General features: G+C 39.7%; 1 protein-coding gene across 1 annotated transcript in view; it reads left to right on the plus strand.

Moving 5' to 3' along the window:
* The window catches only part of usp1.L (ubiquitin specific peptidase 1 L homeolog), a 24,481-nt gene extending 15,261 nt beyond the window's left edge, over positions 1-9,220 (plus strand). Inside the window, exons 6-9 of the mRNA XM_018258126.2 lie at positions 26-696; positions 4,700-4,864; positions 5,714-5,915; positions 7,842-9,220. Coding sequence (XP_018113615.1) covers positions 26-696; positions 4,700-4,864; positions 5,714-5,915; positions 7,842-8,568 — 1,765 coding nt within the window. The 3' untranslated portion in view covers positions 8,569-9,220. The remainder of the gene's footprint in view (positions 1-25; positions 697-4,699; positions 4,865-5,713; positions 5,916-7,841) is intronic.
* Positions 9,221-12,007: the final 2,787 nt, after the last annotated feature.

Genomic DNA, 12,007 nt, shown 5'->3' on the forward strand with positions numbered 1-12,007 from the left:
CCAATTTTTATTCATGTTTTTATAGGGAGGTAAATCCTATGTACGAAGGATATCTACAGCATGATGCACAAGAAGTTTTGCAGTGTATTCTTGGAAATATTCAAGAGGCATGTCAGGTTATGAAAAAGGAAATTCTTTTAAACTCACAGATTAATAATTCCACTAAGAATGCACAGGACACTGCTACATCAAAAACTGAGCACAATGGATTACATGGTAGTGACACAGAGTTTTTAACTGGCAGCTCTGCTGAAATAACTGAAATTGAGACGAATGAAAATGGCAAAAGGAAAAGTGATAATGAGGCTGGAAATGTAAAAAAAAGAACCAAGCTAACCAAAGAACCATCCGCAGAAGAACAGAGACAAACCAGATCAAAAAGGAAGTCATTAACAGAAAAACAAGATAAAAGAACTGATGCCCCCCCTAAGGCTGACAATGGGAATTCAAATCATTCACAGAAAAAAACAAAGCTAGGGTTAAACTGGCTAAAATCGAGTAAACAACCTAGCATATTTTCTAAGTTTTGTAGCCTGGGTAAACAGTCAGACTCTTCATCCAAAAGCTCTGAAACTGGAACACACAGCATAAAAACCAACGCTAAAACATCTGAAAATGAACAGTCTAAAGAAAATGGCCTCTGCATCTTGGAGAACAACAAAAACAGAGAAGATACAAAAACTATTCCAGGAAATGGTTTGTACTTTGTTATATAGAAATATTGCTGTTGGGTGAGCTAAATAGTAGATGTAGTGTGAATATATGAGATATTGCTTTAATGAGGTTGTTCAGGATCTAAATGCTTTTTTTCAGTTCAGTTGTTTTCAGATTGTTCATTTTTCCAATTGCTTTTTTTACAGATTTTCCAAAATTAAAATTTAAAGGGGACCCGTCACTAAAAACAATTATTCAAAATCCTATTTTATCACATTAGTCAAGCAAAATGAACTTTAATTACACAATATAAATTATTTGAATCTTGTTTCCTGCAGTGGGAATTTATAATTATAGCAAGCAGGCAGCAGCCATTTTGTGGACACTGTTATTAAGGCAAGCATTGCATCATCTCAAAATCGTGTTTGTGCACTAGAATGGGGGACGTGATGTACATCCCCATGCCCTGGTTACACAATTAAATGGTGAAGAGAACGGGAATGTGTGGAGAGCAGTGAAATCTAGGAAGTGCTGAATGGAAAGTGAAAGTAATTGTCTGCCCTGCATCTATGCCTAAGGCTGGTTGATGAAAACAAAATAAAAGCGCAGATTCTGAACTCATATTTTTCATCTGTCTACACAAATGAGGAACCAGGTAATTAAGGTTTCCTTCTTAATAGTCCCAATTCTAGTAATACAACTAACGATGCATGGTTCACACATGAGAAAATTCAAATGAGATTAGAACATGTTAAGATAAACAAAGGGCCGGGGCCATATAGTATTCATCCCTGGGTACTTGGCGAGCTTAGCTCTGTGATTGCCAAACCTCTTTACTTAATTTTTCAGGATTCATTGAGGTCAGGCATAGTGCAGAGAGACTGGCGAATTGCTAATGTGGTGCCTCTATTCAAAAAAGGATCCCGTTCTCAGCCTCAAAACTATAGGCCAGTTAGTCTGACGTAAGTGGTAGGAAAGCTTTTAGAAGGGTTAATATAGGCTAAGATTCTGGACTTTATAGCAAATCATAATACATGTACTATGAGTGTGTGCCAGCATGGTTTTATGCGTAATAGATCACCCCTTTAGACTAGAAGAAAAGAACTTTCATTTGAAGCAACGTAGGTGGTTCTTCAGAGTCAGGACAGTGAGGTTGTGGAATGCACTGCCGGGTGATGTTGTGATGGCTGATTCAGTTAATGCCTTTAAGAATGGCTTGGATGATTTTTTGGGCAGACATAATATCAAAGGCCATTGTGATACTAAGCTCTATAGTTAGTATAGATATGGGTAAATATAATTTATGTGTAAAAAGTATGGAGGTGTGTGTGTATGGATGCTGGGTTTTCATTTGGAGGGGTTGAACTTGATGGACTTTGTCTTTTTTCAACCAAAGCTGTGATTTTTAAATCAGATAACAACCGCTATGAATGCTTTAATAAAAAATAGAAATTGGATTTCATGTTTGATTTGAAAAGGACTTTTATTATACAGATTTTTGTCTGGGTGACAGGTCCACTTTAATGTTCCTGTCTCTGTGTTTGGTCTCTCAGTGAACCAGATGCATATTCTGAACTGTTACAGTTTGCTACATTAGTTGATACATTTCTCAACTGCATCAGGAATTTTGCTCAGCAGGGACAAAAATAAGAAATGTATCGACTATTTTATCAATTTAAAACCGTTTATATGGTCGGTAACCCCCCCCCCCCAAGCTGCTTAAGAAAGACATAAGAAGGTGAAAATTTTAAATTTAAGCTTTAATATTAGAAAAACTATCACAAATTGAAAATAGAAAGAAATTTGAAAAAGTCTTTAATTCTGTCGAACTATCTGAAAACTGGACTGAAAAAAATGTGTTGGAAGGTGGACAACCCCTTTAAAAGTATTCTTTGTTTTGTCTATTTACATTCACTGTATTCCTGACTCAAGAAAATATTGCTGACCAGCATTTTAAAAGACCTGGAGGAGACCTGACTCCTGTTAAGCTGGTCATAGATGCAAAGATCCGATCGTTCGAATCCTCGAAAGTTATGTCCGACAAAAGCTAGTGACAGTCTCCCTCTGAAAATCGTACGAACGGCAATACATGCAGAGATATTATCGGCAGCCAACAGAAATTTTCTAACCTGTCTGATCGACTGAACGACCGATCGGCATGGCACGACAGATGTCGGGACACCACACACGATCCGAAAATCGTACGAAACGAGGATCTTTGCGTCTATGGCAAGCTTTAGTGTTTTAAGAGAAAAAGGATTTTTTTTTTAATTGCACTGGTAACCAGTGCTTATGATTGCAATGAATGGATATTGCAGAGTTGCTTAAAATTATATGTATATTTTTTTTATTAAACTAAAAAAAATATAATTTTTTTGGGGTGGAGAATCCCTTAGAACCTCATGTATACAGGTTTTCCTGTACACCCAACTGACATTTTTATTATGCACTTGTAGCCTCCTAATTTGTGACTTCTAGCTGCTGCTGTTATTCACTACAGTGTCTTAGTGGGTCGCATTTCTACTTTGCAGAGAATCGTTACTGCATAAGATTCCATTATGGGCACTATCTGCATATGAGTATCTCCCTGTGTCTGTGTGTTTCCTCCAGGTACTTTGGTTCCCTCCCACACTCCAAAACCGTAAAGGCAGGTTATTTGGTGAAATTATAAAGTTCTTGATTGACCATTGTTCCATTGGATCCAAGCATTTCATGTCAGACACAGCGAAAGCTTTAGTTTGTGGGTGGCTGCAGTTGCAATTTATATAATGTTGCTATTGATGTCACAGTTTAATCTCGCAAAACTGAGAGGGGTGCAGCCGCCACTGTATGTCACTGTCTGAGGCCCAGTAGGTTCAGTTGGCCTAAGGCTGGCACTAAATGTAATGGCTTGCAATGTTGCTTAAAGGGTTTTTCATTGTTTTTACGCTTTACAGTTGTATTATACATTTTATATAGTTTTAAGTCATCCCATAAATTAAATATGAATACTAATGTATTCTGCATTCTGTTACTAGGTTGGAGCATGAAGTGGCTGAGCTTTCTGCTAAAATGCTTGGCAAATGGCATTGGTGTAAAACTTCCAGAAAAGGGGAGAGCCCTTCCCTTTATATTGTGTGCTGGTGTTGGCAAAGCTTAACCTCGTGAAGGGGCACACACCTGAACTTTAGTAATTCCATTTTGGCACAATGAATCGGAGGCACTACTCCCCATATTGCATCCAAATTTTTGTTCAGGAGGATCATTGGTGCTGATGCTCCCAATACTGATCACCTGATTAGAACACTTGGAGAGAATACTTGCGTATCTGTGAAGACTACTTTTGTAAAGCAAAAATCCTGTTTGTCAGTATACCCGTATTGTTGTCATTCTTGATATTTGTTGAAGGCGTTAGGGCTCTTGCAAGCGGCCATTTTTTTCTGCACTTCGCTTTCTTCTGTTCAGCCGCAGGGGAGCGCAAGAGAAGACACACAATTATTGTGAAGGGGGCTGTACTAACACAGATGCATGTTTGCACCAAACGCAGGTGAAATGCAATGTCCCACCTGCGTTTGCCGCTTATGTGCGTCTGTGTGAGTACAACCCCGTCACAATAATTGAGTGTGTCTTCTCTTGCACTCCCCTTCGGCTGAACGGAAGAAAGCGCAACGCAGAGGAACGCTGAAAAAAACGCCCATGTGTAAGCCCTTAAAAGGGTTGTAAACCCAAAAGGTTTTGCATAATAAAAGCAATTTTAATTCTGAGAAACTTTCGAGGATACATTATTTGTACATTTTTAAAATGTTTTAAAATTTCTCAACTTTGAATATGCAAGTAATTGTTCTGATTTGCCACATTATTCAGCCAAATCTTTTGTAGAATATTTTCTTTTCAGCCAAATATAAAAATCATGGATTCAGTTCAAACCTAATTAGAATAATCTGATCATCCTTGTAAATGAGCTATGTGTTTTTCTTTTTTAATGGCTTGAATCTTAAATCAGACACTGGTATAAGGAAAAGAAAGTTATGTCCTAAATCTAATTATTACATTTTGTGTTTTGTAGAATCGAGTGGTTTTGAATTAGTAGAAAAAATGTTCCAAGGCAAGCTGGTGTTGCGAACCCGCTGTCTTGAATGTGAGTCTTTCACAGAGAGGAGGGAAGATTTTCAGGATATCAGCGTGCCTGTTCTGGAAAGCGAACCACCAAAACTGGAGGACTCCTCTGATGGTAAGTTACTTCCTATGTATGGCTTGATTTCCTGGATTTAGAGGAAAAATAAGCATCAGTGTTATATTGTTGGTATGTTTGTGTGGCGAAAAATGCATTTTCACTTATGTGGGGGATGTGTGTTGGCTTTTTTGAAAACGATTCCAGGTTTCTGGAATCTTTGGCAGGCAAAATGAAGTAGCTTACGGAGTAGGAAGTCATTGGTCTTTATTGGGTGTGGGTGTTACCATGGAAACATGTTGCAGGTTAAGGTTGAGTACATTTTTTCTTCCTTTTCTGTTGTTAAAATAGTATATTGCTACATATTTTGATGTTTTACTTGTAGTCTGCATTTACATTATATGCAATGTGAAGAAAGGAACCAACCAATACAGCAGCTATGACTGAGAAGAAGCATCCTTGCAGTATAACCATACAACATTGGTTTTTCTGAGTGCTTGGGTGAACTACCCTTTCAGATTGCTAAGGGAGCAGGCGGTTTAAGCTGCCTGCAGAAGTTCTGCTTGACTTCACTCTTGGCTCTGATACATGTTCTGTAACTTCATTACAGATACTGCCTAACAAAGCAGGGCTGGACACCTGTAGAGTTAGGGAATGCATATAGTCACAGCTATGTTAAACCACTAATGCAATGTACAGTCAGTCGTCGGCATTTATCCGTTTATATCTCTACCAGCAATTCAAGTGATCAGCAGCAGGTACTGATTGTGACAAAAAAAGAAAAAAGGTTCCGTAAGCCAGAATTCAAATGTCATCAAATGCATATTCATTTGCTGCGTAATTTGCATGACTTTTCATTGGGTTTATGCCATGGTGCACGTCAACTTTTTTTCAAACTGTTTTTAATAGTTTCTCCCGATCCAAGACTTGAAACAAAGACTTTAAAATGGGCTATATCCCAGTTTGCATCAGTAGAGAGAATTGTTGGAGAGGACAAATATTTCTGTGAAAACTGTCATCATTACACCGAAGCTGAAAGAAGCCTTCTTTTTGACAAAATTCCAGACATTGTGACTATTCATCTAAAATGCTTTTCTGCAAATAACTCTGAGTAAGTTAACAGCCATGCATATAACAGTATATAGTAAACTTTTCTTATGTCATTCATCTGTGGCAGACCAAACTGGCATATCTCAGGATACTGAAAGATGTTTGCATGTGTCACATTTGATTTTTTTCTTCCAGCTATCTCTTTTTTTATTTTATGGAGATCTGTAGCATTTACTTTTATAGCTTTGCATGTATTTCGGTTAGGGATGCACTGAATCCAGGATTCGGTTCGGGATTCGGCTAGGATTCAGCCTTTTTCTGTATGATTCGGTTGAATCCTTGTGCCGAACCGAATCCTAATTTGCATATGTAAATTAGGGGCGGGAAGGGAAATCACGGGACAAAACAAGGAAGTAAAACACTTTTAAACACTTTTTCCTTCCCCGCCCCTAATTTGTTGATGCACCTCATTTTATTTTGAACATTTTTTACATGTGATAGGAATTTGCTGCCCTGGGGAGAAGTCCCAATGCCATATGCTACTGCAGTCTAAAGACTCCCTTCATAGACTGTTCTGTCCAGGGACAATTCAGACATGCTTCAACATTAGAAAGTTCAGTGAGGGGCGGCAGCATCAGGAAGACTTCCTCAGGGCAGGACAGGGGCCTGAATAGCATCCAGACAGAGATGCCTCTGAAGGGTGGCTGTACGTTTTCAACTTGCCTCATAGCAGCAGCACCCCTGGATATTTCATCACTTGTGCTGGATGGAGCAATGTCTGCTTAAAGGAAAACTATACCCCCAAAATGAATACTTAAGCAACATATTGGCTCGTGTGACCTAACAAGTATGGTTTGTTTGTGTGCACTGTGAGTCCTACGAAATGTTTTTTTTACATGAAGCGGGGTTTTACATAAGAGCTGTTTTATGCCATATCTTTTTACAGAGACCTACATTGTTTGGGGGGTATAGTTTTCCTTTAAACAGCTGTCGTTATTTCTACAAATCTCTATTTAATTGTATAGAGTCATGTTGGTAAGCTCACATTGACCCAATTCCTTCAGCAAGCAAATCCATATTTAAGTGGTCTATAAACTGGATGGCAATCTGATTTAAGGCCCAATAATTAGAGGCCAATTTATCAAAATGTGATGTTTTTTTTGTGATTCAAGGAAATAACGAGGGAAAAAATATGAATGTTCTTGAAGAATCCTTGAGTAGTCACGGTTTATTATAAGAAAAAAATCTGAAAATGTGTTAAATAAAAAGCTAGGGAGCCTCTATAGAAGTCATTGGGAACAACTTTATTCTCAGTTGAAAACATTTTGTGATTTTTAGGCTCATTGAAAATCAATAAAATGGTGTGATTCTTGCTTCATTGTGAGATTTTTTTTTTTCCCATGAAAAATGTGGCCCTGAGTTTTCACTACTTAGCAATTGAGGGGGGGAGGCGTTCATCTTGTTTTTTTGCAGGTCCCCCCCAACAGTTGCATTTTTTTTTCTCTGCAACACAACCCTCTCCATATTTTAACTTCTAGTGATACTGTTTACCTAATACACATCTGTATATCTGAACAGTTATATTGTAGCCAGTAGATTACACATAGAAAGCCAGTGTAAACGTGTTTATTACATTGGTCCAAACTAAAGAAAAAGAGCTGTAATATCAGATCATGATACAGTACAGTATATTTTGGCCCAAACTAAGGAAAAAGCTGTAATACCAGATTGTGATACAGTACAGTATATTTTCACTGGCACTGCAGTTTGTACAGTAATATTAGGCTCAACTCTGCTGCCTGCCCCAAGCACTGGAATTCTGTGTACAAGTATCTTGTTCCTAACCAATTTGAGATACATTTGATAGGACTATACTGAGCAGTCTAGTTGTCCCTAGCCTAATGATTTATTCATCAGCTTCCGTGTAATTCATTTATAGCACCTGCATACATACTGCAGCTAATACTAGTGTTTTTCTTTATTCTAGATTTGATTGCTTTGGTGGTCTTTCCAAAGTAAACACAGCATTGTTGACTCCGCTGAAATTGTCTCTTGAGGAATGGAGTACAAATGAAAGCAAGGACCTTTATGGGCTGTTTGCAGTGGTAATGCACAGTGGGGTTACTATAAGCAGTGGACACTATACAGCTTATGTTCGAATTCCAGAGATAAGCGATCTTGAAAGAGACCATATGAAAGCCCTGGTTGACCACAAGGATGCTGTAAAGGCCGAGCCATTAAACGAAGAAGAGGCACGGATGAATGATGCCAATTATGATGATGGTGAGGTCTCGTTTCGAGTGAATGGGTGTGTACCATCAGCTAGTAAAGTGAGCAAAAAGCAAACAGAAACCGTAAGCCTTTTAGGAGGACAGAAAAGTAAACCTGACTTTCAGCAGTTACCCAACAAAACTGCTAAATCCGAAACCAGCTTCAACTCCCATGGTGATAAAAGTTATAGTGCGAGCCTTAGTGTAGACCTTCAGCGGGAGATGTCAGAAGAGAGGGACTTGAGCGTGTCCTCCTATACCTGCAAAGCTGACAATTTGACATCTTCCTTTTTGGAAAGCCTGAAGGAGTATTTAGGAAAATGGCTTCTTTTTGACGATTCAGAAGTAAAAGTTACAGACGAAAAAGATTTCATGACTGCTATTTCCCCAAACACACTTTCAACGTCCACTCCTTATTTACTCTTCTACAAGAAATTAATTTAAAATCTGCCGATATTTTGTAAGCAAAATGTATCCTATGTATGTTAGTCTTTGGAGATTGGGTCTATGAATGAGACTGTTTGTACATATGTAAATGTTGTCGTATTACAGAGCTAACACTACAGTCTTGAGTCTGTCCGTATGTAAATGTTCCAGGTGAAATCCAGTTGTCAGTCATGTCTGCTAGTGAAGGCTTACACAACTTTATTTGCATAATATTCTTGTCTTCATTGAATTTCATTACCCTGTATTGACAAAATAGAAATTGAATATCATGATTGTTGAGCGTTCCGGTACTAACTAGAATTGCCTGAAATGAGAGTTTCCATAAACAATAGCTTTGAGCTTCTCTCCATCTTCTGACAACAATCCCTTCACCTTTTAGAGCTCACCTAAAAAAAGGCAACTGCTTTCAAATAGGATTGGGTTTAATTATCGTTAACTGCAAAACTGATGGTGTTCTGAAACGATGCAAGATGGATGACGTTTTTGTATTTATTGTGCAATTGGAACAGTGTGTATTGGATTACAAAACATACAGGAAGTTTTAGTTTATATTTGTTAATCATAGTTCAGTATAAATCATTTTAATCTGCTTTCTGATTGTTTTTCTTAATGTAAGAAAGGCATTTTAATTAAAATATTTCCTACTTTTTTTCCTGAGATGAATAATCGAAAGAATGGGCAATAGTATTGAACAGTTTAAAATAGTTTCCTTCATCAGACTAACGCTATTAAACTGTACTGTTGGCAAATGTTTATACAGGAATGGGATCTGTTATCTGGAAATCTATTATCCAGTATGTTCCGAATTACGGGAAAGGCAATCTCCCATAAACTCAATTTTTTTTAAATCGATTTCCCTTTCCTCTGTAATAATAAAACAGTACCTTGTACTTGATCCAAACTAAGATATAATTAATCCTTGCTGGAGGCAAAACCAGCTTATTGGGTTTATTTAATGTTAACACGATTTTCTAGTAGACTTAAGGTATGAAGATCCAAATTATTAAAAGATCCCTTATCCGGAAAACCCCAGGTTCCAAGTATTCTGCATAACCAGTCCCATACCTGTATTGAAGAGGTTGTGTGAAACCTGAATATATATAAGTTGGTACGCCATTTTTTTTTGCACAGGAAAAAACACATCAGCTATGAGATCTTCATTTCTAAATATTCAGATTTCTGGTTATCCGTTTGTTAAAAGCATCACTAGAAAAACTGACTTCAACAGCTCTAGCCTACAGCATTCGGTTACTTTGTGTGATGATGCTGACGTTTTCGGGTCACTTGTGGGTCTCAAAGGGTCTTTAATAGCCCTCTGCTTGCCAAAGACTTTCATGGGCTTCTTTGTATCGACTAGTTTTTTTTAAGGGGCTATCTTCAAAAATGACAGCCGTTGTGGCTAAAAAACATGACTTGAAGGTCCATCTTCCGGCTCTCCTTGGTAAGCCAACTGGGAGATTTTCAATTTGTGTCCAATTCGGTACATGCGCCGTTGTCTGAAACCGAAAAACTGTGCATGCGTTGTAATACCGATCTCCCAGACAGCTTACCGAGGACCTGGAAGATGGATGCGTGGATACAGGGTTGAATTCTCCTTTAAAGGAGAATTCAACTCTTTAACTAAAAAAAAAAAACCCGCACCCCCCATCCCACGTAGACCCCCCGGGCAAATGCCTCATACTTTATACCAGGGGTGTCCAAACTACGGCCCGCGACTCATTTTTAATTGGCCCGCAGGCCGCAGCATTTCACACCGCCCCCCTCCCCAGTCGGTGCAGTGGAAGTGGCCAGCAGTGAAGAGGAAGTCTGCTGCAGTGCCAGAGAGGGAGCCGGAAGAGGAGCAGAACGTCGCAGCAGGTCACACGCGCACCTGCTGCACTTGAGAATACTGCTGGGATTCGACCTCCTCCCCATTCCCACTGCAGCAGCTAGCCTCCGTGAGTTTTTAAAGCTCTCCGTTCTCTCTCCGTTACACACTAAACTTCTGTCACTCCCCCTCCCTCTCAGAAACTAAAGGTGGACTCCTTGACTGTGACTTACTTCCCTGCTGCCGCACATTCATTTCTATGTGATCACTGAGACACGTGAGAAGTGTTGAAAATGTGCTGCTGCAGCTTGATCCTGCTTATCTAACAAGTTTCTCAGTGATCACATAGAAATGAATGTGCGGCAGCAGAAAAGTAAGTCACAGTCAAGAAGTCCACCTTTAGTTTCTGAGAGGGAGGGGGGAGCTGGCAGCTCCAGAAGGAGAGGAGCTTGTGTGTAATGGAGACTAGAGTTGTAAAACTATCGAGGGGGGGGTTTGAGTCAGGGGATAGAAAGGGTTTTTTAGTAGTGTAGCTTTTTTTTCATGCCTGGTTTCTGAGAGGGAGGGGGAGTTACAGAAGGTGAGTGTATAACGGAGAGAGAATGAACAGTTGAATAAAAAATTACAAGATTACAGAGAGTGGGTGGGGGCTGGCTATCAGGCCTGGACTGGGAGTCAAAATAGGCCCTGCCATTCCAAGTACACAGAGGCCCAAACATCCCCCTACCAGCCCACTATTTGGTAACTTTCTATGGAACCATATAGCAGCCCCTCTGGTATTTTTCAGAACCCATAGATTGCCAGTCCGGGCCTGCTGGCTATGGGGAAAGAAGGAGATCAGTGCAGTAGGGCACTAACATATCATAGTAGCTTCACATTTAATTTTGCCTGGATCCAGCAGCTTCATGAAAATAAACTTAATGGTTCGAGTCAAAGAATGTCAGGCTAAACTGGTCGGCCCCCACACATTTTCACCTCATCAAATCTGGCCCTCGTTGTTAAAAGTTTGGACACCCCTGCTTCATACTTACCCCTCGGCACAGATTCTGGCATTGGAGTTCCGCACATTCATCTTCCGGGTCCTCTGTAAGCTGACTGGGAGATCGGTATTTCAGAGCATGCGCAGTTGGAGCAGTTTGCCTGGTTTCCGACAACTGGACGGAAATTTCCAATCTCCCAGTCAGCTTGCGGAGGACCCTCTGGGTCTTCGTGTCTTCTTCCGGAGCTTCGGCAATTTTCGTCAGTTTCAGTCAGCTTACCTGAACACCCGGGAGATGGCTGTGTGGAACTCCGCTGCCTGAATCTGTGCCAATGGGTAAAAATAAAGTATGGGACATTTCCGGGGGGGGAGAGTTAGGCTAGGGGAGGAGGGAGGGGGTCTACATGGGGGGGTACGGGTTTTTTTGTTAAAGGATTGACTTCTCCTTTAGGAAGTTTTCTTATAATAAGAGCATTGCTACACTCGTCGGATGTTATGATTAGCATGCCAATTTATGTGCTCTGCATAAGATGAGGAATCATCTCATGAGCAGTCTGGCAATGTCTTACAGCCTCTTTAACTGAAAGCTTCTACTTTTTGTGGTGTGTTTTGTGTGACAAAAGGATAACGTTTCAGGGAAATACAGGGAG

Source organism: Xenopus laevis, chromosome 4L, assembly GCF_017654675.1.
Source record: "Xenopus laevis strain J_2021 chromosome 4L, Xenopus_laevis_v10.1, whole genome shotgun sequence".
NCBI classification, from domain to species: domain Eukaryota; kingdom Metazoa; phylum Chordata; class Amphibia; order Anura; family Pipidae; genus Xenopus; species Xenopus laevis.